General features: G+C 46.8%; 1 protein-coding gene across 1 annotated transcript in view; it reads right to left on the minus strand.

Annotated features, from left to right (window-relative positions):
* LOC144754667 (uncharacterized) overlaps positions 1-27,591 on the minus strand; it is a 210,660-nt gene that overhangs the window by 137,716 nt on the left and 45,353 nt on the right. Inside the window, exon 2 of the mRNA XM_078642752.1 lies at positions 25,918-26,301. Coding sequence (XP_078498878.1) covers positions 25,918-26,204 — 287 coding nt within the window. The 5' untranslated portion in view covers positions 26,205-26,301. The remainder of the gene's footprint in view (positions 1-25,917; positions 26,302-27,591) is intronic.

The following is a 27,591-nucleotide window of genomic DNA, read 5'->3' on the forward strand; positions in this document are numbered from 1 at the left end:
AGATGGCTATCATCTCCATCTTTTATAACCCCTTAAAATATTGTAAAATCTGGCGGTTCTAGGAGATAGCAGGGAAGGGCTGCCTGCAGTGCCCTCTGAAATCACAGTAACACAAAATGATTCATCACCATGGCATCATGGAAACGAGGGTCTTCCGTGTACGAAAAAACGTGACCACTGGAGAGAAGAGAAAAAGAAAAAAAAAATCGCCAAAGGTCACCAAGTTAAATGTAGCCCTCCCATAGTACAGTGATCTAGCTAGGTGCAATGCAGAAGAGTTTAGTGTATGAAATCAGGTTAATGCTTTTAGTTTCATCTATACCGAACTAGTGGTCGATAGCGGTTGGATGTCATGTGGGTCCTGCGGAAACCCAGCTGGCAATAGAGTATTGAGGAGTGCCGGCAGAGCCAAGTTAGCCTCTGGTCTGTAGTATGAGATCCTGATGTCCTTATACCAGTGATAGGCAAAACTGGCCTGCGCATCCAGATAGTAAATCCTGAAGTTCGGGACCCCAAAGTCACCTCTCTCATACAGGAGCATCAGTGTATCCCAACAATTGTGAGGCTGCCTACACCCCCCCCCTCCACCAGTCGTATCAACGAGTGAAGTTCTGCAAAGACGCTATTATACAAAGGTATAGGGATATTGTGAAAAAGGTACAGAAATCGTGGGAGAACCACCATTTTTAGTTCTAGACATTAAGACTAGATCTAGACTTCGAGACATTAAGTAAGTGGCTTTTGAAAGTGCCACCAGAGGCTTTTGCAGGCCTGCACATACACAGCTGCCATCTGTGTTTTTGGGTCTCGCTGGCAATGCATCCTGCAAGGATGCATGTGTCCAGCTGGAGACGTATAGCGATCAGTCTGGGGGGAAGGAGGACAAGAGGGTGTACGAGCTTTTTCTCCTGGATTCGTGTGCGCGAACGCGCACGTCGCGTCCCGCGCCGTACACATGCGTGCGCAGACAGACACTCGCTCACACACACACCCCCTCCCCCACAGTCACACACACGCACTCCAAGACACATACACGCACGCGCACACACACACACGCACGCGCACACACACACACATACACAGCCCGCCCCCCCCCTTCGCACGCACACACACACACACACACACACACACACACACACACACGCTCCCCCGCAGCTCAGCAACCCACTCACCGGCTTCCTTCGTGCGGCGGCTCTCCTCAGCTGCAGGGCCCGGCAGCAGGACTCTTCTTCCCTCCTTCGGCACCGGGGCGCAGGGTAGGCTCCTGCCTGCTCCGGTGCTCCAAACAATCGCGGCTCTTCCGTGGGAGGCGGGGTAGGCTCCCGCCCTCCTACTTCCTGTTTCCGGTTGTCGCGCCGGCCTGCCTGACTTCCTGGTCGCAGGCCGGCAGAGTGACGAGGATGTTTGATTTGCGGTATTTATTTATTTATGCATTTTTATATAGCGCGGACTTTACCCGAAGGCGGTATTTATTTATTTATGTATTTATGCATTTTTATATAGCGCGGACTTTACCCGAAGGCGGTATTTATTTATTTATGTATTTATGCATTTTTATATAGCGCGGACCTTACCCGAAGGCGTCAGAGCGCTTCACATTAGGAACAGAAATGAAACATAATGAGAAACATTACAAAAGAACAGGTTGCAAAAACATACGTTACTTACATAAGGTAATAGTGACAATTGTGAGCAAACAAAATACATGAGGTAGTAAAAACTATGAGCAACCAAAAATACATGAGGTAGTAAAGGTAATAGTGACAATCGTGAGCAAACAAAATACTTGAGTAAAAATTGTGAGCAACCAGAATACATGGGTAGTAAAGGTAATAGTGACAATCGTGAGCAAACAAAATACTTGAGTAAAAATTGTGAGCAACCAAAATACATGAGGTAGTCAAAAGTGCACAAGAGGAAATGAAAGTGACAAGTGTGCAGTTTTAAGAGAAAACAGAGTATAATTAGAGGTACAGTCCTGCAATAAGTGCTAGACACTCAGGAACAAGCGTTACATGGGCAAGGTGGCACTTGTGCAAGTATCAAAGCAAAGACATGTGAGAGGTAGCAGCCGTGTGTTGCAAGGGCAGAGTGGTGTGTGCATGTTACAAAAGGGCACCGAACACCAGTACATGGAAAATACTGCAAAAAGGCAGACCCTCTAATCACAGGCATACACTGGGAAGGCACTTCCATGGTCATGGAAAGTAGAAATTATCAGTAGTGGGAAGTCTTCCTCACAAATAGCAAGAGGACGTGAATTACTTTTGGAGGTGTCTCTGGAGGAGGAGAACTTTGAGGTCCCTTTTGAAGGCCTGGGAGGAGGCGGTGGTCCGGAGCTTTTTTTTGTCCTCTCGCGGTTTGTAAATACAAAACATATTGCATTACAAATGTTATAGGTATCACATTTGCGAAAGTTATAACTATTGGCATTGTAAATGACGAAGCTATTAATTTAGCTATTTAAAAAAAAGGAAACATAAATAAAAACTTTGCCATTTACAATACCAATAGCTCAAACTTTCCTAATGCGAGACCTATTGCATTGCAAATGCTTGTTATTGCTGTAATCAGGCTCCTCTGCTTGCACCACCCCCCTCCTTTTTCCCCCTCCCTCCTGGTCAGTTTAATGTGTGTCTTCTAGCTGTGAAAGCTCCTGCTTCCACCAGGCACACACACCATCAGTCGTCAGTACACGCTTTCACCAGGTACACACACCACCAGCCATCAGTGCACGCTTCCACCAGGCACACATCACCAGCCGTCAGTGCACGCTTCCACCAGGCACACACACCACCAGCCGTCAGTGCACGATTCCACCAGGCACACACCACCAGCCATCAGTGCACGCTTCCACCAGGCACACACATCACCAGCCGTCAGTGCACGCTACCACCAGGCACACACACCACCAGCCGTCAGTGCACGATTCCACTAGGCGCACGCACACTACCAGCTGTCGCACACTACCAGCGTCACACACTGCCAGCCGTCGGTGCACGCTTTCACCAGGCACACACCACCAGCCGTCAGTGCACACTTTCACCAGGCACACACACACACCACCAGCCGTCAGTGCACGCTTCCACCAGGCACACACCACCAGCCAGCAGTGCACGCTTCCACCAGGTACCCACACCACCAGCCGTCAGTGCACGCTTCCACCAGGCACACACACCACCAGCCGTCAGTGCACACTTCCACCAGGCATACACACCACCAGCCATCAGTGCACGCTTCCACCAGGCACACACACACACCACCAGCCGTCAGTGCATGCTTCCACCAAGCACACACACCACCAGCTGTCAGTGCAGGCTTCCACCAGGCACACACACCACCAGCCGTTACACACTAGCAGCCATCAGTGCACGCTTCCACCAGGCACACACACACCACCAGCCGTCAGTGCACGCTTCCACCAGGCACACACACCACCAGCAGTCCGTGCACGCTTTCACCGGGCACACGCACACCACCAGCCATCAGTGCACGCTTCCACCAGGCATGCACACACACACCACCAGCCGTCGGTGCATGCTTTCACCGGGGACACGCACCACCAGCCGTCAGTGCACGCTTCCATCAGGCACACACACCACCAGCCGTCAGTGCACGCTTCCACCAGTCGCACACACCACCAGCTGTCAGTGCACGCTTCCACCAGGCACACACACCACCAGCCGTCAGTGTACACTTCCACCAGGCACGCCACCAGCCGCCAGTGGACGCTTCCACCGGTCACACACACCAGACATCAGTGCACGCTTCCACCAGGCACACACACCACCAGCCATCAGTGCACGCTTCCACCAGGGACACACACCACCAGCCGTCAGTGCACGCTTCCACCAGGCACACACACCAGCAGCCGTCAGTGCACGCTTCCACCAGGCACACACACCACCAGCCGTCAGTGCACGCTTTCACCTCGCACACACCACCAGCCGTCAGTGCACGCTTCCACCAGGCACTCACACCACCAGCCATCAGTTCAAGCTTTCACCAGGTACACACACCACCAGCCGACCGTGCAGCAGGCAGGCTCTTCTCAGAGATTCTTGGTAAATATGTGTTCGATGCCTGGGAGGGAGTGGGTCGAGTTTCCTTAAACCATGCTGATTATGCAGGTGCAGTGCATGAACTCCTGTGTATGTGAGTCATGCTGCCTGGGGCTCACTCACTCCACACTTGTAAATTGTGCCTGCACCAGGCTTTTTCTCATTTGCAAAGTTCGGCGCATGCGCACAGCCAGGCAGCCCCAAACCCCCGGGAATGACTGCTTCCTACAACCAGAATGGAAACAACATTCAGAGCAATGAAAACAAGTTCATTTGATGCAAAGAACTTATCAAAAACCATGTCCAGCTATTGTAGATCTGGCTACTTAATCAAAATAGCAACAAAAAACAAACACGCATTGGCATAGCCATTAGGTCTCGCTTTTTGGACCCTATAAGTATTTAGTTATGCAGCAGAATATCCTTGGTGCAACAACACCAACTGTTGCGTGGCTTAACACTTATAAGGTCCCAAATGCGATACCTATTGGCTATGCCAATGCTTGTTATAATGGCAATCCTTCCAGCCACTGATAATTGTAGTGATAACCAACGCTCTATATTACGTCCCTATTGTTCCATCACCGGGCCATAGTTGAGTTGTAGAATGCGATCCTTTTCACTGTGAATGTAAACCCCAAGATACTTCACCGACTCCTCACACCAGGTAAGCAGGCATTCCGTCAATCTATCACAAGGTACCACTGTTAAGGGAAAGGCCTCAGATTTTTCCCAATTAATATGCAACCCCGACAGGACGCCAAATCTAGTCACTTCGTGCAATAGAGGGGTCAAGTTATCATCCGGGGGCCTAACGTATAAAATGATATCGTCTGCGTAAAGCGATAAGAGCAGGGGATTCTGTGTTGAATTGCAGCCCACCGTGACAGTGCTTATCCTGTAAATGCCACACTAACAGGTCGAGGGCGATCACGAACAACAAAGGGGACATGGGACACCCCTGCCGTGTACCCAGTGTAGGCCTAAACTCCTAGGTCTGTGTCCCATTGAGACGGATGCAAGCCGTAGGCAAAGTGTACAGCAGCTTAAACACCACCAAGAAGCGTTCTGGCACCCAAGTCGCCCCAACGTAGCATACAAGAACGGCCGTTCCAACGAATCAAAAGCCTTTCCCGCATCCAGCAATACAGCGACCGCTGGAACCTTGGGTGCTATCCTATGTAGTGTGGCAAACAACATGCGTAGATTAAGAGCTGTGGATTTAGGAGGAATGAAACCTGACTGTGTTGGTGATATCAGTTTCTCAACAATGAGAGCCAGTCAAGTCGCCAGTATTTTAGCCAGTGAATATCAAAGTTGCGGAGCGACAACGGCCAATATGAATTGCAGTACCGTGCATCTTTTCCTGGCTTTGGCAGCAGTGTTATGACCGCCTCCGTGAGGGTCGGTGGAAGCACCTTTGTCTCAACTGCCTCTTAATACAGGTCAATGAGATAGGGGATAATTAGGGTCTTACATTTTTAGTAGCAGCATCCTGTGATTCCATCGAGCCCTGGCGCTTTAGAGCCATTCAGTGCATCAATGGCCTCACTGACTTCGTCCTCCGAGAAAAGCTCTGCGAGGAATTCTTGGTGCGCCTTTTCAATCCACAACATTGCTATCTCATCCAATTAGCGACTGTGATCCTCAGGGCACCCAGAAACCCAAGACTCAGGTAAGCACCTCCTGAAGAATATTCGTGTTCCCAAGTACCCGTGTCCCATTCTTATCTACCAGTTCCGCAATGTATGCGAGTTTGCTGCATTAGTTTGGCTAACGTTCTGCCCGACCACTGGCCCTCCTCGTACCTTCTGGTGACTGTATTTTCCCCAAGTAGTGAGCTTCACACTCCTCCGCTTCCCGAAAGTCAGACTGGAGCGTTGCTCGACGTTGTAAGTCCGGAGGGCTCATCTTGGCTGCCTCGATTCAATCAAGATCTGTGAGCTGCCCGTCTATCTGCGCAAGCGTTCGCCGAAGATCTCGGAATACCCCAGCACTTTTGGCTATGCACACACTTCTTATATATGCCATAAAGGCCTCCCATAATGTTGCCTTAGACTCAACAAATTCCCCGCTAATGGCAAAATATTCTGTGACCGCTTCCCCTAGCTCGACCGTGAAGACAGTGTCCCTTAATACCATATCGGGAAACCTTCAGGGGCACTCCAAACCCCCCTCCCCCCGCCCGGCCGTCCGCCCGCCACCCCCCCCCCAACCCCTACCCGGCCCTAGGGATTCTAAATACATAACCATAACCGGGGCATGACCAGAGTCTGCGGGGGGTGACTAACTGCATCTATCCACACCACCACCCCTTCTGAAAGACATAAAAAATCTAGGCGAGTCCACATATCGTGTGGTGCAGAGTAATGAGTGTAGCAATCACGGTCCCTAAAGTAGTGTCTCCAAGCATCCACTAATCGAAACCGCCCCATGGTGTCTAGCAATGAATGTCGTGCCCTGGGCTTGGTGTCCGCCATGTGTGCTGTGCTGTCTCTTATCGGGTTGAGTAGGAGATTAAAGTCCCCTCAACCCCAGGTATATATGATCTGCACCCATGCGTGTAATAGCTGTGTAGACCGAGTCAAAAAAGGCGGGGTCATCGACATTTGGTGCGTATACATTAACAAATAACACAGAATGCTCACGCATACACCCCTGAACCAGCAGAAAGCGCCGACTCGGAACCCGATATATCTCCACCTCGTGAAACTGTACTCTCGTGTATTAATATTGCAAGTTCACGAGCGTATGAACTGTGTCCCGCAAAGTACCTGTGGGCCCCCACGTCGTTGCTAAAGCGTTTTTTGCTGCCGACTCCAAATACGTCACTTGTATAAAAGCGACGTCCACCTGGTGGCGCTGAAAATAGTTTGTCACTTGTTTACATTTGCGGGCATTGTTCAATCCTTTAAAATTCCAGGACATAAGTGTAACAGCAGCTTCTACCTGCACCCTCTTAGCCATAATCTGTACCCAGACTATGCAACATGAAAAGACTCAACTGTTGGTAGGTGTACTGCGATTGCAAGTGACAAGCCATGTGTTATATTTCTGTCTAACCATCCCAAATACCCCTTCCTCCACCCATATCCCTTTCCCAACTTCAGGGGAACACCCTTACCCATGCAATAATGAAGAGAAACATAACAACCAAACTAGAATGCGAAATGGATCCATTGTGAAATTGCATCAAATAAAACAAGTGCAGCTGAACTTGGGGGGTGGCAACGCTATGCCACTTCCCCAGTCTTTTTGGCACGTTAGTTCCAGACTATGTTAATATGTTTCGTCCCTGGTGGCAATACAATAATCATAAATGAACCAGAAATCAAGGCAAAAATCAGATCAGACTGGTAAATGTTCTCTCATACACTAACGTCGCAAGGGGCAGGATCAGCAACAATAAACAGTCAACTGCCTGCAAATAGATCAGCACTGGCTCTGGAGTTGGGTATATTATGAGACTGCTGCGGCGATTGTGATCCACGCTGTTTATCGGTCTTAGAGTATCTTTGGTGAAACTCCTGGGCATCATGCAGATAGTCAAAGATTCTTGAGCGGCCATCCACGTCGACCTTTAAGCTTGTGGGGTACCACATCCCATACCGAAGGCCCAACTTACGAAGATGCGCCTTCACTCCTACGTACTTGCGGCGCGCTTCCTGCACCACTGCAGTGAAATCAGGGTACAAGGACAGGGAGGATCCCTGCCAGTCCAGCCGCCCCTTCTCACGTACCATGTGCAAAGCGGTATCTCTGTCCTTGAAGTTGAGAAGGCGGGTGATAATTGGTCGTGGTGGGCAGCCCGGGTTCGGGCGTGCCCCCAAAATACGATGTGCACGTTCCACCATGAACTTGGTGGTGAAGGCCTCACCTCCAAACACGGTAGAAGCGTTTCCACGAACCGGTCCAGCCGCCCGGTGTTGTTAGACTCTGGCACCCCTATTATACAGATGTTGTTGCGCTGCCCCCTCGCCTCCAAATCCTTATTTTTAACGGAAACTGTTTTGAGGAGCTTCTCCATTCAGTATAACTTTTTAGTCGTCTGAGCAGCGCCACCTTCTAGGTCAGAGATCCTGCAGTCAGCCACATTTAGACGCCCGTCATGTTGATCAAGTCTAGCCCGCATGGACTCCAGACGTCTGTCAAGTGTGTCAAAACAAGTGTCCAACGCCTTGAAGTCAGCCCTAAGCTCCTGCAGCATGGTATCTGGGCCCACCAGCTCCGTTGTGGGCGGTAATCCACTTTCTGCCATGTCATCCCTCTGTTCGGTAGTACTGGTGCTTTAAAACACAGAGTAGTCTGCTTAGGGTCCTTACGACCCATACCACGTTCCAACCAATACTGGTGTTCTATCGTACTATCGTATAGTGCTGGGGGGGTCACAGGGGCCTCTCGGCAACAATAGGCAGTCCGGTCTCACAGGGGGCTCAGTTCAAGCATGTATTTGTAGGGTCGCAGCCTTGGGCAGTAACACCCTCCAATGTCAGTAACCTCCTCCCAGTACCACTGAATTGTCCCTCAGTGTGCTCCCGATACAACTATCTCACCACCTTCATGACCAGGGGTCAGTGCCAAAGAATCTTATTCGCCGTTTTATCTCCAGGCATCCGCTCATAGCCCCGGCTGATGGTAACTCCTCGTTTTTCAGGAGGGGGAGAGGAGTCACATAGTTGGCCCGCCACACAAATACCCCATGGAAGGCCGCAATGCCAGCGCTGCTATGAGCAGGATCTGGGGGGGGGGGGGGGAGGGTCACCATGCAGGCAACGCAGTTCACGGCCGGATGTCCAATCCCGCCCGAGGCCCCTGTTGCCCCGGGACCTCCGGGGAACGACTGCGGTATGTGTGTCGATACCATGGCTGCGTGCCCCCCCCCCCCCCCCACATATACATACAGTAAACCAGGACAATTGGCTTTGACAATTAGTCTTAATTGCATAAGACAACTATGGCTTTGTTGTATAAAATATTGAAAATGCTTCAGTTCTGAAATGCACGCTGTGTCGATTATGCACAGTACGGTAACCAAGCAGGGATGAGGGTTCCCTTACTGACAAACTGTTTTGTAGCAGAGCAAGGTAAAAGAAACTGGAAGAAGAAGGGAGCATGCATCTGTTGGAGTCTTGTTAAGCTGGGAAACTATACTTTTTGAACACCTGCTTATGTAAGGACACAGAAAGCAATTAAGAGTAGAAAATAAGTATTATCCTTAGCTCTCTGCACGGCAAAATGTGTGGCCAGCTGAGATATCTTAGCCAGAAACCGGTCCCAGGATGCTTGTTTCTGGTCCAGGGAAGACATGGCTTGGCAGTTCGGGCTGGACTGTTCCCATGAGGCACAGGGTCAGACTGATTTGCATATGTGTAGGAAGGGGGATACCGGACTATGGTTACCCCAGATTCTTTGCCTTGTGTTTAGCTGGTTTTCGCCTTAGTTGGCCTGGGATCCTGCTAATCAAGGCCCCAGGCTATCTGCTCTCTCTGTAAAATGGACTCCATGTACCCTAGGTACATAGCTGATTGGGTCACCTTATGAGCCCCTGTACAGTGTACTATAGGTACCCAGGGCAGATGTGCATCCAAGGCCTACCAGGGGCTGCAGCATATCTTTTGCCACCCCTGGCTGGCCATCCAAACTGACACAACTGGCTGATCACTCAGCTGGGGCAAGGTCGTGTAATCACCCCTTGCTTAGATATAGTATTCCTATGTCTAAACCTATATCTGGACACATATGCACCTATAAGTCACTCCTATAGCAGGCCTTAACAATCCTGAAGGCAGAGTGCTTGGTTTTATGTGAGATGGTGCTCTAGCATGAGCGGAGCCTGTCTGCAGCTTTCGGAACCATGTCCTTATAGCTGTTCCAGGATATTGCCATACCTTATACTCTTAAGTGCATTATAATCCTCGCGGTTATTGCTAACTTTGGTTTGGCTTTATCAAAACATGTCGTGTAAGGTGTCATACGCTTTGGAATACTACCCCCTCGCCAGTTCTGGCGACGGGGGTAGCATTCCACCCTTCTAGAGGGAGAAGACATGTTACTTTCCTTAATCCCGGTTAAAGTTTAACCAGAGTCTCAGCATCACAAAATGATGCTGCTGCCACAGACACAAGTCTGACCTCCTTCTGCTGGGAGCCCTTCCAGCGAGAGAGGCTTGGACAATAGGTTTCCTGTCACAGGGAGGTGCTAGCACCACCCCAGACAGGAGATAGTGGATTGGGGCAGGGAGGGCAGAATGAAACTAGACACTGCCTGGGGCACACAAGGTGTCCCATGCATAGGCCAGTTCAAACCGGTGCTGGGGCACTCCAGCCCCAGCTCTGGCGCGAAACTGGACAAAGGGAAAGGGGTGTAACCCCCCCCTTCCTGGGTCCCACCCATAGGAGGGACCTAGCAGGTAATCCAGCCCCTTGATTTGGAATAAAGGTAGGAGCTGTGTCCCAAGACTTTAGATAATCCTGACTGAAACTCTGATACGAAACTCTGGACCCTTCGACATCCTACTCGACGTAGAAGATTGAAGAATCTCCCTTATGGTAAAGGAGTGACCACCCTGTGCAAGCAGGCACCATCAAGCGCTCAAAGGTTTGCTTTGTTGTTGCTCCCGCCGGAGCTCGAACGACAGAGACCGACAAGAACCAGACTTCCAGAAATCCAACAGCCCGATCCACAGCCACAGCAAAGCTGAGACCCGTGGAGGCGATGTGAGACGTGGGACCGGCCATCTTGGAAAGCCATCGAAGTGCTTTCTGTGCAGATCCTGAGGCACCCTCGAAGCTGTGCATTGGGGATTGAGAAGCCCCAGCCCCGAGCATCCTTTGCACCGAAGACCACCTCTCCACACTCACCGAGTGCTGCGCGGGGCCCTTTTGCATTTTCCTGTTCTACGCGTCTGTCCGGTCACTTGCCCGTTGGCTAGTGGCCTCTGTGACGACGAACCTTCGAATTTTCAATGCTTGTCTGGTTGCTCCAGACTGGCCCTTGCTCCCCTGAAAAGGACCAGCCCATCAGACCTTGCTGGTCTGATCCAGAATGATTCAGAAAAGGGGGTGGTGATGAACAGAGTGCCTGAATTAAGCAAACCACTCTTACCCAGTCCAAAGATCAGGGCTTGATCCATCACCGTTTTTTAGCTCACTGCACCATCCCAGCTCAGAACCTGGCTATATGCAAATTAGTCTGTTCCTGTCCCAGTGCATGATGGGAACAGGGCAAACCAAACTACCAAGCCAATTCTTGTACTGGGAAGGAAACAAGCTTCCGGGGACCGGTTTCTGCCATTTCAGGCGTCGTCGGCCCGGCTTGCTTGAATCCTGATGGTGCAATGAGCAAGGGACTCACATCTGAGTATACCCTTCCACGCTTATGGTGGACAAAATGATTCAGAAAAGGGGGTGGTGATGAACAGAGTGCCTGAATTAAGCAGACCACTCTTACCCAGTCCAAAGATCAGGGCTTGATCCATCACCGTTTTTTAGCTCACTGCACCATCCCAGCTCAGAACTTGGTATATGCAAATTAGTCTGATCCTGTCCCAGTGCATGATGGGAACAGGGCAAACCAAACTACCAAGCCAATTCTTGTACTGGGAAGGAAACAAGCTTCCGGGGACCGGTTTCTGCCATTTCAGGCGTCGTCGGCCCGGCTTGCTTGAATCCTGATGGTGCAATGAGCAAGGGACTCACATCTGAGTATACCCTTCCACGCTTATGGTGGACAAAATGATTCAGAAAAGGGGGTGGTGATGAACAGGAAGCCTGAATTAAGCAGACCACTCTTACCCAGTCCAAAGATCAGGGCTTGATCCATCACCGTTTTTTAGCTCACTGCACCATCCCAGCTCAGAACTTGGCTATATGCAAATTAGTCTGTTCCTGTCCCAGTGCATGATGGGAACAGGGCAAACCAAACTACCAAGCCAATTCTTGTACTGGGAAGGAAACAAGCTTCCGGGGACCGGTTTCTGCCATTTCAGGCGTCGTCGTCGTCGGCCCGGCTTGCTTGAATCCTGATGGTGCAATGAGCAAGGGACTCACATCTGAGTATACCCTTCCACGCTGTGGCAGGGTATACTCAGACATGAGTCCCTTGCTCACTGCTCCATCAGGATTCAAGCAAGCCGGGCCGACGAGGCTGAAATGCCAGAAACCGGTCCCCGGTAGCTTGTATCCTTTCTGGTGAAGAATTGGCTTGGTAGTTTGGTCTGCCCTGTTCCCATGATGCACTGGGCCAAGGACAGACTAATTTGCATATAGCCAGGTTCTGAGCTGGGATGGGGCAGTGAGCTAAATAACGGTGATGGATCAAGCCCTGATCTTTGGACTGGGTAAGAGTGGTCTGCTTAATTCAGACACTCTGTTCATCACCACCCCCTTTTCTGAATCGTTTTTGGCCACTATAGGTGTGGCAGGGTATACTCAGACATGAGTCCCTTGCTCACTGCTCCATCAGGATTCAAGCAAGCCGGGCCGACGAGGCTGAAATGCCAGAAACCGGTCCCCGGTAGCTTGTATCCTTTCTGGTGAAGAATTGGCTTGGTAGTTTGGTCTGCCCTGTTCCCATGATGCACTGGGCCAGGGACAGACTAATTTGCATATAGCCAGGTTCTGAGCTGGGATGGGGCAGTGAGCTAAATAACGGTGATGGATCAAGCCCTGATCTTTGGACTGGGTAAGAGTGGTCTGCTTAATTCAGACACTCTGTTCATCACCACCCCCTTTTCTGGTCTGATCCAGAAGCCATCTTCGATTCCTGCGTGGGTTGCATTTGCCAAGGCCTGTTGACTCCGAATCAAGATCCGACATCGCCGACAGCGAGAGCCTTCGTGGGACAGTCCGTGCCCAGCTCCTGGTCGTCGTTGACACCTCCTGGTCCATGTGGCAGCGGAGACAAGCTTCACAACATCACCTGATCGCATCCCGACCTCGCCTGGTTCCTTCCTGGTTCCTTCCTGGTCACTGGCTAGTGACCCAGACTCTGTCCCCTCTGCTTTCAGGTACTCTACATCTTCAATCCACCCTTGGATCCAACCGGACTCTTCTCTCCTGGTCGCGTGCAGCATCTTTTCTCCGAGGCTCCATAGAACTCCACGACGAAACCAGACACACTTTGACACCTATGCACCCGCTTCCTGTGGGTGAGGTAATGCGAGTACTACGGTGCTCCTGTAGAGATTTACAATTTACATCCCTAGTGTCCTAGTTTTAAGTGGTTAAGTTCTAGTCCAGTCGGAAGACTTCCAAATCTGCAACTTCCTAACTTTACGCACCCATTGACTTCTATTGGTGCACGCGTGTGCATTTAGAAAACTGCACCCGCACCATGTGGGCCTCCCACGTCCTAACTTCTGTTAGTACAGTGTAGCCCCAGCGATTCCCAAGGCCCTAGGCCTTACCATTGTTCGTGACGTGGTTCTTATACCACTATTTTAGTATATGGTTTTAAGGGCCACCAGGGCCTATCCATATTTGTGCAACTTTTGTATGTTATATTAAGTTCTTTGTTATACGCTTGTGCTCATAAAGAGTTAAGGGGATTTATTTAGAAATAAATACATATATATTTTGAATATCTAACCTGTGTGGTGTCCTTTCGTTTGGTATTAAAAGGTTTGCATATGGTAAAACAGCTGGCTTCACATGCCCTCTTGAGTTTAGCCTAAGACTGCTTTTGTCCATGCTACCCCTAGGATAGCTGGTCTATAAGGTTGACTTTACAACCATCACCATAAGGGTTGTTTGGACTGGTACAAGGTGGTCACTAGATTAGTGAACATCATATACCAGGCCAACTTCTCACAATATGGCCATGTCTGAACTGGGGTGGCGGAGTGAGCTAAAGAATGATGATGGATTAAACCCAGATCAGCTGAGTGGGGGTGAGTGCTTGCATTGTTCAACACTCCGTCCATCACCCCCTTTGGTTTTGCTTTGTTAGCCCTAAGTTGGCAGAGTATGCCCAGACATGGGTCCCTTGCTCACTCTGCAACTGGATTCAAGCTAGCCTGGCTGATAACGGCTGATTGCCAGAAACCAGTCCCAGGATGCTTGTTTCCAGTCCAGGGAAGAGATGGCTTGGCAGTTCGGGCTGGACTGTTCCCATGAGGCACAGGGTCAGACTGATTTGCATATGGCCATGTCTGAACTGGGGTGGCGGAGTGAATGATGATGGATTAAACCCAGATCAGTTGACTGGGGGTGAGCGCTTGCAATGTTCAACACTCCGTCCATCATCCCCTTTGGTTTTGCTCAGCTGAGATATCCAGCATACAGAGAGTGACTAATCATTTAAGTTTTGCCACCTAGTTTGGGAAACTTTTTCTCGGTTTGTTCACGAGTATCTTTGTGTTTTCTGAGGGGATGAGCCCGCAGTTTAAAGTTTTACTGGGATTTGTAAAAGAAAATAGTCACTTTTTAGCCCGTAGTAGAATATGGATAGGCAGGACGGACGATAATTTGCATTTTGATTAATGAGCTAATAATTGGCATATAAATAATTTGCATTCAAAGAAATGGGTTCTAAAATCGTGTGCTGCTTACCCACGCATGTCTATGTATAGCTTAGTAGCAAGTAAACCTGCACCCACATTTTGAGCTGGTCTGGATGCATTACTTGCACCTTCCACACCACCCACAGTCCTGCCTTCTAACCCCAAAACAATCATCACAAAAGGAAAGAATACACGGAAGCCATATTATGCTCTTTTGATGACATATTATTCTTTGTGGAAGTTCGATAGAAACTTTACTTAATACCCACACATCACTCATTTGTTAATTTGGGGAAAATGCATGTGATGTAGACAGAAGGATGTCACTTAAAGCACATGTGCAAAGTATACCCAGGGTCGAAAGAAAGAAAACACTGCACTTTAACCCACGCATTCCCTAAAATATTGGTGAATGGAAATGTTTACACGCGTGGGGAAAGCGAAGGAAAGGGATGAGGAAAAGAGCAGCGTAAAACATACCTCTGACAGCAAGTTTAAATTAAAAACAAGCATATGCATTGCAATAGGTCTTGCATGACTGATAGTTTGAGGCATTGGCAATAATAATGCAACGCCAATAGCTCATACTTTCAATAATGCAAGACCTAGTGCATTGCAAATGAATGCATAGTGAGCCAGGAACCAGCATTGTATGTCTCAGTACAGTACCGCAAGCTGCTCCTAGAGGTCCCTAGTGAGCAAGGCACCAGCACTGCATGTCTAGGTGCAATACCGCAAGCTGCTCCTAGAGGTCCCTAGTGAGCAAGGCACCAACACTGCATGTCTAGGTGCAGTACCACAAACAGCTCATAGAGGTCCCTAGTGAGCAAGGCACCAGCACAGCATGTCTAGGTGCAGTATCGCAAGCTGCTCCTGGAGGTCCTTAGTGAGCAGGCACTAGCATTGCATGTCTACAAAGTTAGAGTTATTGGCATTATAAATGGCAATGTTTTTTACTTAGCCATGTTGTAGGGTTCAGTACCATATGTGGCCAAAAGGGGACCTCTTTTGGTCACATATGGTACTGCACACTGCAGAAGATATGGTAAATCCACCCTACCCATAATGCATTGCAAGCAAGACAGAACTACAAGTACATCCAAATAGCTATGTCCATATATACAATTAGTAGCTTTGAACTGTGACAAAAGAATTATTACATTAATTTCGGATTAGGCTGTACTCTGTGTGGAACTGATGAAGGGAAATTTAGAGACTATCTCCTATAATTTTGAGATGTTCTAGTGATTGAAGTAACCACTGCAAGCCTAGCTTAGGACCAAGTGTGTGTCCTGCCTGAAACCTTTAAAGAACATAGTGCCTTGAGGCTGTAATTAAAACCTAGGGAGTAACAACACATGTAACAGGGGATGTCCTCATGGGAGGTTACAAAAGGGACAAGGCGGTACTAAGGAGAGACTATTAAGCCTATGGACCAGTTACAAAGGACAGGAGCCAATTAAAAAGATGGGCGGAGCTTTATGCCCATATCCTGAATACAGCATGTCTCGGAGAGACCGTGCAAGCGCTGCCTAGGCAAGACCTAAAAAGGGGTTGCAGAAACTTGACAGCATGTCGTGCAAATAAATACGTTAGTAGCCTCCCGACCATAGTACAGCCATTGTACAGAGTGCTTGAAATGGGAAAATAGAAGTGCAGGTACTCTGTACCAAAGTATCCGCTTGTTTCTGAGAAGCACCGGTACTCTCCAATTAAAAGTATTACACTTCTCTTGAGAAGTGCAGGTACTCCCCCTCTCAAAATAAAAAAGTGGCGATACTCTGTACAGGCCCATTTAAGGCACGGATTGTATATAAATTAATGGAGGATTTCGACAGAGGAGCCCTGACTCTCTGAAACAGAGGCCGGGGAGGAGGAACTGGTGTTAGAGGCGGGTCTTCCGATACTGCATGGAGCACAGCCAGATGGAGGAGGGCGGACACACTGATAAGATGTGGGGCTTTAATTGATGTTCATAAATGTATAACAATGAGTTCATCCACCGGGAGCTTTGTTTTAAATAAACAACCAGCAATTAATGTTGTTTTGCTTTCAAATTAAAAAGGTTTGTAAAAATGCATGTAATGTAGGCAGAAGCACGTCACATAATGCATTGCACCGAAACAAAGAAAACACAGCAGTTTAACCCACGCATTCACTAAAATATTAGAGAATGCAAAAGTTTACGTGCGGGAAGGGCGCAAAGGGAAGGGATGAGGAAAAGAGCTGCCTCCACCACTTCTGCCTCACTTCCACAGCCTGGCAGCCTCCAGTCCTTCCATATCCATGTCTGAGTAGATGAGCGATGCTGGGGAAAACCGGTCTGGTAAAACAAATTTGTTTACGGTGTGCATGGAAGCATAGGGACCTGCTATTGCAAAGTCATCCTGTGCCCTGGGCACCCCCCAACCTTTTGCTGACTGGTGGTAACTGACTGACTGACCTTGGGCTCTGCCTAACCAGGGACAGTGCTCTGCTGAAAACACTCAAAATACAGTGAAAATACCCACATACACTAGGATACACTAAGGGTTGGGGTACCCCTGTGATTGGCATGACCGACCCCATAGGGCTCTAGTACATAATAGGGCAGGGGGATTGAATCTACCTATCAGTCCCTAGTATATAATAGGGCATGGCAGTTTAGAGAGCAGCAGCCTGTTCTGCACTTGCATGTGTGCACTGCTGAAGCCTGCGGTCAGTTTAAAGGTGGCTCTGTGCTACAGGACTGCTTTTAAAAAGTAGATTGTGCCCAATCTCGATTGTTTTGTTTGGGGCACTTAAAAAAGGTTAACCTACAATGTTTGGACATATTAGGTACCCCCAGAGTCTCCCAGGGGTGGGGGGGGTCAGGTATCTATAAGGTGGACCCTTATAAAATGTTTTTTTATATGCCCTGGGTAAAGTGAAATTGCACACTTCACTCCCTACATTGTGATAAACTGCTGCCCAAAATCGACTTTGGTGGTGGGAGCACTGTGGAGAAAGGATCTTCAATATTTCTGCATATTCAGAACCCCTAAAGTCTCCCCTACGTATACCAGGGGTGCGGGTCCTGTAGATATAGGCAGAGTACTTATAAATGTTTTTATAAGCCCTGGTGCTGGAAAAATGGCCCAAGTCATTTTTCCCATTGCAAATTCCTTGCCACATATGTTAACATGGCAAAAGGGTGTGGTGATGGACGGAGCATCTGAATCAATCAAACACTCACATCCAGTCAATAGATCTGGGTTTAATCCATCACCGTTCTTTAGCCCACTCTGCCACCCCAGTTCAGACATGGCTATATTCAAATCAGTCTGACCCTGTGCCTCATGGGAACAGTCCAGCCCGAACTGCCAAGCCATGTCTTCCCTGCACCGGAAACAAGCTTCCGAGGACCGGTTTCTGGCATTCCAGCCATCTTCAGCCCGACTTGTTGGAATCCAGTGGCAAAGTGAGCAAGGGACTCACGTCTGAGCATACCCTGCCACACTTATGGCGGCTAAAAGCAGTGCAAAAGGGGGTGGTGATGGACGGAGCATCTGAATCAATCAAACACTCACACCCAGTCAAAAGATCTGGGTTTAATCCATCACCGTTCTTTAGCCCACTCTGCCACCCCAGTTCAGACATGGCTATATTCAAATCAGTCTGACCCTGTGCCTCATGGGAACAGTCCAGCCCGAACTGCCAAGCCATGTCTTCCCTGGACCGGAAACAAGCTTCCGAGGACCGGTTTCTGGCATTCCAGCCATCTTCAGCCCGACTTGCTTGAATCCAGTGGCAAAGTGAGCAAGGGACTCCCGTCTGAGCATACACTGCCACACTTATGGCGGCCAAAAGCAGTGCAAAAGGGGGTGGTGATGGCGGAGCATCTGAATCAAATCAAACACTCACACCCAGTCAAACGCTCAAACGCTCCGTCCATCATCCCCTTTTGTATCACATATGTTAACATGGCAGAAAGATATTAACTAATAGCTCTTGTTAGGAGAGAGATAAATGTACCATTCAAAGGCTTCCCAGAATGGTATTAATAAATCCAAAAATATGATATTGTTGAATTTCTCCTAAAATGTACATACAAGTTTAAAAAACTTTTGTCCCAATTCAGCCTTCCAGTGGTCTTTCCGGATTGGTAAGAGTTAAGGGGATTCACCAGTCTTCTTTGAAGAGGTGATAAAGAGCCCCTGGGTTTGATTAGCTTTGCTAGGAAGGCAGGGTCCGGTTACACAGGAATGCCAGAGCAGGAGGAGGAGTTTTAAACCATGGACTTCAAGAGAAGGGGAGGACCCCAGTTTCATTTACAACCTTACCCAGTTTACCTCCAGCCAGATGCTAGGATAAAGGAAAGAATGAGCAGATGCAAAGGGGAGAGACTATGGAGATTAGCCATCCTAGGGTTGTGTTTAGCCAGCTCGTCTCTCCCTGCAAAAAATTCTGACATATTGAACTTTGGAAGAATAGTGGTTTCTGGGTTGGCATTTTGCCACACCCTGCAGGAAGTTGTCGAACCTTTCGGTGGAATCCTGCAACCCATTGGATAGGAGTGATCTCCTGCTTGATCCAGATAAGTTGGAATAAGTATCTGAGAAGGGAAGAGCCCCTCAGATATGCTGCATGAAACTTGAGAGAATCAGAAGAGTCTATGCTGGAGAGTTTTATCTGCATTTCCAAAGGCGTACACTCTGAAGATTGCGTCTTTTGCACCATCTGAAACCACAGGCCTGTGGATCAAAACTGCTTCAAAAGGACTAAAGAGTGTACTCCCTGCAAGCTACAGGTTAACAGAGCTCACCTGGACCATCAACACAAAGAATCGGGGCTGCACAAGATTGGTGAGAGATCCTCCAGAACAATTGCTAAATGTGAATGCGTCCCTGTCCGAGGCAACAAAATGACCGAAAGAGGCACAATTGGTTTCTAAGCACTAGAAATTGACTAATCTTTACAAATTCATATCTCTGGTTCCCTACAGTCGATTTTGTTTCGTTTTGGTGTCACTTAAAATATATAAATATTCCCTATTTTTATAAATTGGTGTTGCATTTTTAATTTGTGTTGTATCTTAATTTTTATTGAATTTGTGTTTTTAAATGCTTTACATACCAGTCTTGGAAGTTAAGCCTGCCTGCTTGCAGCCAAGCTGCCAAGGGTTGAGCATAGGAATCATTTACTAAGACCTATTCTGAGCCCTATATTGTGTTAGTCGCCTTATTGCCAGTGGCAGATATAGATTTGCCCCTACTAATAATCCACTTTCCAACACCTGCTTTTAAACTTTATCACGAGAAAGAGCCGGCCGGAAGCCTGTGGTGTGTCACCCAGCATTGCTGCGAACAGAGGAGCCTGACAGGGTGGGGGAGGTGGGGGTAAACCTATCAAACCTCAGAAAGCAAGTATAAATAAAAAAATAAAAATGAAGGGTTGCAGTTGCAGAAATCGAAAAGCATGTCCTGCCTATGGAGTGGCACCCAGTACAGGCACAAACAGAAGAGCTTGATGGTGGTGAGGTGGAACAGAGCTTGATAAACAAGCGGCGGCCACCATTGTCCCATGAGTACTGTGTGGGCACACTGCAAATACAAGAAGCGTCCGCCATTGTCCCGCATTATTCATTACGGGAAATAGTGCTCACCTACTTATAAAGCAGACTGTGTAACAACACAAGTAAAAAGTCCAGTGGTTATGGAAGGTTTACCAATGCAGACAAGGCGGTACCAAGGAGGGACTACTAAGCCTATTCACAAATGAAAAGCAAAGATTTTGCAAGGACAGTAACTGGAGCCAATTGAAAAGATGGGTGGGGAAATTGGTGACGCTTCTATGCCAAACCTCAATACAGTATGCCTCGCAGAGCAGCACATGCGCTTCCCAGGCTCAACCTAAAAAAGGAGTAAGCAAAAATACAAGTCCAAGAAGCCAAATTGCTGATTGCGGTCTGAAGATGGGCCTCATGCATTCGGGATAGTTGCACTGAGATGAGGCTCCAGGGATGGGATATGTGTAGTAGGGGAGTTTTGCATCAAAGAGGAAAGTGCATCTGCGAGATATATAGAGGGCCTCTGAGTGAAGTTAAAAATCAATTGACAAGATCTATCATATTTCAGTAGTGAGGTCTTTTTTTAAGATATACAAACATTCTGGTGCGCAGGCCGCGGTTTCAAATCCTGGAAATCCAAGTAATACCACAAGACCTTAATTATGTTGCTATAAATGGGGTACAGAACTATTTATTACTATAAGCATGCAGTATTACCAATGATTTAGGCTCCATTGCCCAAATAGGCAATAACCTGCAGGAATGTTATTTTATACTAGATTTACATATGTATGCATGTTATTCTGTTATGTAATGCAGTACTGCCACATTCCAGTACAGATTTCATACCAAAAAACTCTAAACAGGCAGAGTAGGATAAAAGTGTGGTGATGAATTTGTAGTGTGCAGATGCTCCTAGCAGTGTCTCGGCGGAATCCACATCTATATTCTTTTCTGGGGCACTCTATATGAAGATTTAACTATTTGACAATATATTTTCTTTTATTAATATTCTGATGCAAAAGAATGCACGTTAAAGCAACAACTGCTGAGATGCGCGAGTCAGTTGTAGGCGATTGGTTTGAACCTATTCTGTGCCAGCAGTCTTTCAACTGCCTAGGTGGATAAAGTCTGCAATACACAGTTGGGTGATGAGAAACCCTGTTATTACAACACTGTATTGGATGGCTTTAGCTACCTCCATTAAAGTTAAAAATTCATTATCACATTCTCGCGATTTTTCGTTAAATTCAACTTACACCTACTCCTGTGTTGGGCTTTTTGATTAATAGTTACTCAATTAATTTGTATTTTGTGTTCATGCCAAGATTACGCTTGATGGGGCACATTTATCAACACTTTGAACTGGTGCAAAATCATGAAAAGTGACGCAAACTAGTGTAAAGTGTTGATTTGGGAATTAATTTTCATTGCATAAACTATTTTTTTTTTGCATTGGAAAGTTGAAAAAAGTAATGCAAAGCAGTGATTGGTGCTAGTTTGCATTAAAAAAACATTTCATGCTTGGTGCATGGGCGTTCCCGTGCCACCACCTATGGTTTTCATCGCAAACCCCCATCTATTAACATTTGAAGACAAGGGTTGCACCAAAAAAATACACCAGCTTAAGTCAGGCACAAAGTAGAAAAGTTTTTTCTTCTTCAAATGTTTCCAACTTTTTCTGAGGGCTGTTCGGTACAATACACTCAAAAAACAGGAACAGTTTAAAAGTAAGTCCAGGCATAGTATTTTATCTCCCAGTAAAAAACCTAGGCTAGTTTCACGTACAGAGATGCTGCCAGAAAGTGCTCCAGCACTTGGGAAGAGACAAGAAGAGCGGCACTTGGCAGATATGGGTTGTCCTGCTCTCCCCTTTTGACACAGTACAGTAAGTTGGTGCTAGCCGTTGCATAAAAAATATTGCATTTGCTTCAAATTGTTCAACCTCGCTACAGGCAGCACCATTATGCGATGTTAACAAAAGGTCATGACTGACTGACTATTAAAAAAAATAAAAAGGATAGCTGGAAAGTATGCAACTGAAAGTCTAAAAGATTACTCAGTTGCTAGGTAAGTAGGAGCGCCAAAGTGACAACATTGTATTTTTCTTGGAGATTAGAACATCCTTTGGTGGAGGGGTTTGAGAATATGAAATGCACAAATATGTTTAGATATAAGGTAATTTGAAGCATGCTTGCTTTCCATTGTACTTGTACCCACCTCAGAATTCGCCAAAGAAGTCTGCACAATGTCAGAGGTGCACATGCACATGCACAGGACACAAATAATAAATACCAGGCAAAACCAGACAACACAGATGTGAAAAAATACTTTATTACCAACCACAAATGGATAAAAAAGGAAATGTAAACATTTGATAATGAAAGTGTGAACGTGCAGGTTTGAAATAATAGATTAGCTTTGTTCCAGCAACAAAAATCCAAGAAGCAAATGAGAGGGGAGTACAAACAGAAATGTTAAATGCGGTTGAGACAGAATACAGAAGCTCTGAGTAGAAAAGGGGGTGGAACGTGGGTAGAAGAGAAATGTAACCATTTGAAAATGAAATGGCAAAGTGTGCATGGGAGACATGGGACGTGTCTGCCCAGAGGACATTCAAGGAGCCGAACAAGGGGGTAGACTCAGGGATAAAACGTGGATTAAAAGGTAACGTGAACATCTAATAATGAAATGGTGAAGAGTTCTGTGGAAAGAGGCTCTCTTCTCTCCAAGTAAATAAAACAAGCATACAGGACATCACATGAGAAGACACCAATTTTATATTTTGGGGGGAGACTGGTAAAATTTGGGAAACATGATGCATTCATTGAGTGGACACAAGATGTCCCGCACTGCCTTAAAAAGTAACACCATAACCGACTTGCATGATTTAAGCGGCCAGTGGGAGCTAGTATTTTAAGATCTATAATACACAAAGGTTTTTAAGTTCTCACATTTGTGTCAAGTGGTTCTGACCAGGTAGATGATCGTACGTCAAGGGGCAAAATATCATCAATCTTATCTGAAGATAGAACTTCAAGTAGACATTAGGGATTTCTGATCTGTTGAATGTTTACCAGCGTTCCCTTCTCTCAGTGCAGGCACCTCTCCAGCCTTCACTACGTGTGTTCAACCCTCTTTGTGGATATCTGCTTTTTGCGTCAACTGCATCGAGTAGTGCTATCAAGGAAGGTCACACTGAGAACTAGGGAGGAATCGGGAGTAAGACTGAAAAATACACTACTGTGCAAGATGCTCAGAACAGAGATGCGAGTGTCAAGCAGACTACCTTACAAATTGGGGAAGGTATTGACTACACTTCTATCCATGAATGGGGGAGAAATGTGTGTGAACCATGGAGAAGACTAAGGTGGTGTGTCACGACCTGCATAAACACGCCACTTGTGTACAAAATAGAAAAACGGAGGACACCAATGACAACAATGAAGCAAAGTCCAATTAATGTTCATCTCTAAATGACAACCTATAGGCGAGTTGGACTTAAAAGTCAATACTCAATACTGACTTCACAGATGGGGTTTGATAATGTTAAGTTACGTTCCTTTAAAAATCTTTACACAATCTAGGATAGTCTGAAATAGTGGGTTAGTTGAACACTTCTTAAAAGACAGGTCCATGAATTATCTCCAAACCTTTTCTTCAACCTCTACATGGAGCTGCTTGGATTCTACTCACGGATAAAAGTATCAAGATTCACCTGTGCTAAACAACTTGAATTGAAAGTATCCTTTGTTTCAGACATCCAAAGGCTCAAACACTGCTTACACATCATTCAGACCTGGATGTCCAGCGCCTACCTGAAGCTCAACCTAAACAAGGCAGAATTTCATTAGTTTGCCAAAATCAACAAACAGTACACACCGGGGTAAAGAGCATGAACCTTGAAGGTCCTCAAATCCCAACTTTCACTGAATACCAAGTTACTTTGATTCACGTTCAACACCAACCTCACCATCAAGGAACACTTTGTCAAAAATACAGACAGCCTGGCACCAGCTCGCTCTTCAGAAGAAAGCTAAATCGTTTCATTAATAGAGAGACTTCAGAATTGCTGTTCAGGCACTCGAACTCTCGCATCTGGATGGTGACAATGCTGTGCTCATTAGCCTTCCAGACTCCATAATGACACCCCTTAAAAGCTTCCAACATGCTGCCTCACGTCTCATCCAGCACTGAGGAAACAGGATCAGATCACCCCCATCCTGATGGAACTCCATTGGTTACCCTGGTCTGCTCGCACCATATTCAAAACCAAAGCATTATTTATCAAGCAACCACAACCAGCATCCTGCTTACATAGCAGACAAGCTCACCATTTCTGGTGGTTCTCGGCACAACCTACAACCAGAAGACCATCAGACTGCGGACTAAGAAGAATCTGGAACAAATCCCCATATCCATCAGAACTTTCCTAACGCTGCTCCAATTTTGGAAAGATATGTAGGCTCACCTCTTTAAAAAAACACAACGTATTAACCGTCCATAACCCCAGGTACCTTTCCTGTCACTCACTCACTTTATACTGGTCTTTGACCTCGTACAGTGATCCGCTGCCTTTTGGCTAGTTTCGAGTTCTAGAAATACCATATACACACACATACAAACATTAGCATCTCAGAAGCACTTTTGACAAATGGTTTTTGGCCCTGGGCACTGCTGAGACACTATGCTCTATTGGAAATGTATGTTGTAAACAATGGAGAGACACTGTCACTTCTATGGGTCACTTCCTGTTCCAAACAGACCACATGCAGACTGGGAAAGGATGTACTCTTCTCCAGGTATGGAGATTTTCTCTGAATGTGTTTTTCACTAGTTGTGTACTTTACTGTGAACAGTGAGATTTTCTGGGTTGAATATATTTGTGACTGGCAAACGTTTGAGAGTTGTTTAGACTAAACAGACATTTTAAAAATATGAAGATTCCAGTTTAACTTGAGCTTTGTTTAGTAAACAGTTTTAAGTGAGGTAACAAGTTCTCAACTAGTCTCTAGGAGGCTTATTCAATGCTCAGTTGCTTGGCAACTGGGTGGGATCCTTGTGAAATGCTCATCATGATTGTGGGTGGGTTTAACCAAAGAATAGGTGGGGGTGTTGCAGGCTCAAATTCAAGCTTGCACATACTGTAAGCTGTGTTTTGTAGCACAAGATGGAGTCTCATTATGATGAGACAAGGGATGTTGTGGGCTCAGATGGAGTCTCAACTGCATCATGACGGTGGAGAGGAGCTGTAGCTTAAGATGAAGTCCCATGTAGATGTTGAGTGTGGCAATATTGTACAGCAGGATGATGTTTCTTGACCGTACAGACGTTTGTGTGTCATAGCATCTGATGGAGTGTCATGTATTTTACAAGGGTGGGGGCTGAAGCTCAAGATTGCCTCCAGTTTGATGGTAGCGGTGTGGTAGGCTCAGGGGGGAGTCTCATGTTCATATATTAAGGGCTGAGTTTCACATCTTCAAACAGGGTCATGTAGATCAATAAGTGTGGGGTACTGTAGCTTTAAGTGGGCTCTTGTATGCCTCAAAAAGTTGGCAGGTTGTCATCTTAGTTTTAGTCTCTAAGAAGTCATAAGGGCAGGATGCTATAACAGGAGATGGAATCTTGTGTACAGTTGGACACTCGGATTGGCATGAAGGCGGGATTGCAGTACCCCAAAAAGGTGTCTTAGACCCCAATGACAGCTCCCCATGCCCCATAGTGAGTATCTTACTATGCGTTTGTTAAGACATTGGATGATGCAAGGTACCCATGAACTCAATTGTCAGTGTGGTTTTAAATATGCGTTTTATGTAATAAACACAAACCAGTTGTTGGCGTTGACCAGTTGGTTGTTCTGCTCCTCAGGGATATCGCTGGAGGGCCGGGCCTCCTCTAGCTCACTCTCCGAGGCACATGGCTGGTAGGCCTGCTGCTGGGCTTTACTTCTTCGGCTCCCAATGAATTCAGAAATTTTCTGTGGTTCCTCACTATCTCCATCCTCACGGTCTGAGTAGTCTAGAAGGGTGCTGGATGCCTCACTTTCCTCTCCAGTTCCACCAGCATTCCCACCAGGTTCCATCTCTGCTGCCACCAGGGGCTCCTCGCAGGACATTTCGACTCGAGCGGATGGCGCCAAGGTACTGCAGCTTCAGGAACAGCTAAATGCTACAGGTACACAGACTTCAGATGAGACGACCAACCTGGGAATGCTTTAATAAAACAAATAAAATAAGGAAAAAGAAAAATGATGATTAAACATGGTATGACCTGTTATATAGTATACCTCACTAACTGAACGGTCTCTTTATTTATTGATAGGTTTTATATAGCGCTAGCTAGACTCAAAAGGTATCTGAGCGCTTTACATATCGTTCCGGGTTGTTACATACAAGAACATAAAAAGAAGAACAATCAACACCTAAAGGTAGTTATCAAAATAAAAAATGTCAAGAGAATAGATGCAGGCAAGAACTTTACAGGACATTAAAAACAGGATTAAGGCAAAGGACAAAGAGGAAGCTGAAAAATATCTGAATCATACGCCTGCCTATAACGACTGGCAGGATTATGCGACTGAATTGGGAGCAAAGCTTAGTTAGAATGAGAATTAATGTAATTGTTGCGTACAAGGAGTTTAAGGTTCAGTTTGAAGCATGGAAAGGATGGGTTACAACGGAGGTCACTTGGGAGTGTATTCCAGATCCTAGGAGCATTACCAAAGAATGAGCAAGTCTGAAGATTTCTTTTTCAGTTGGGGGAGGGGTGGGGGGGGGAGAGGGAATGAGAAGCAGTGCGTTGGAGCTTCTCAGCGCCCTGGCTCTTCCTGCTTTGGAGAGTTTGGAAGCAAGGTAGCTTGGGTTGTGGGTATGCAGGGCTTTATAGGTGATGCAAGTAATCTTAAAGATACATCTCCCTTCGATGGGAAGCCAGTTAAGGTTATTTAAAGCCGGAGTAATGTGCTCAAATAGTTTAACACCTGTTCGTAGCTGAGCAGCCAAGTTGAGAACTGTTGTAAGGGGTGCAGGGTGGGTTATTGGAGTTCCTGTGAGGATGGCTTTGCCATAATCAAGTTTTGAGAGGACAATAGACTCCACTACCATCTTAAAATCCTCAGTTTGAATAAACGGTGTCATTTTCTTGATATTATTTAAGAGTGTACAGCACTCCCTTGGCTGAGTTGTTGATATGGTCTTTCATTGACAGATTTTTGTCTAGAGGGATGCCCAGGGACTTTACAGAGTTGCATAGTGTAAGAGAGCAGTTGAGGGCGTCCAGGTTAGTGAGCCAATCTTGGATTGGAAGTGGATTGTTTTTCTGGGAGAAAAGTATTATTTCCGTTTTGTTGAGGTTCAACTTTAAGTGGTTGGTGTCTCTTAAATCGTAAAAAATACCAACACTAACATACCTTTTTACTATGTGCACCATTACAGTCATTGAGCAGTTTATATTAACACGATACAACCCATATATACCTTTTTTTCAGAAGTTAGGGCAAGCAT

Source organism: Lissotriton helveticus, chromosome 5_1, assembly GCF_964261635.1.
Source record: "Lissotriton helveticus chromosome 5_1, aLisHel1.1, whole genome shotgun sequence".
Taxonomy (NCBI): domain Eukaryota; kingdom Metazoa; phylum Chordata; class Amphibia; order Caudata; family Salamandridae; genus Lissotriton; species Lissotriton helveticus.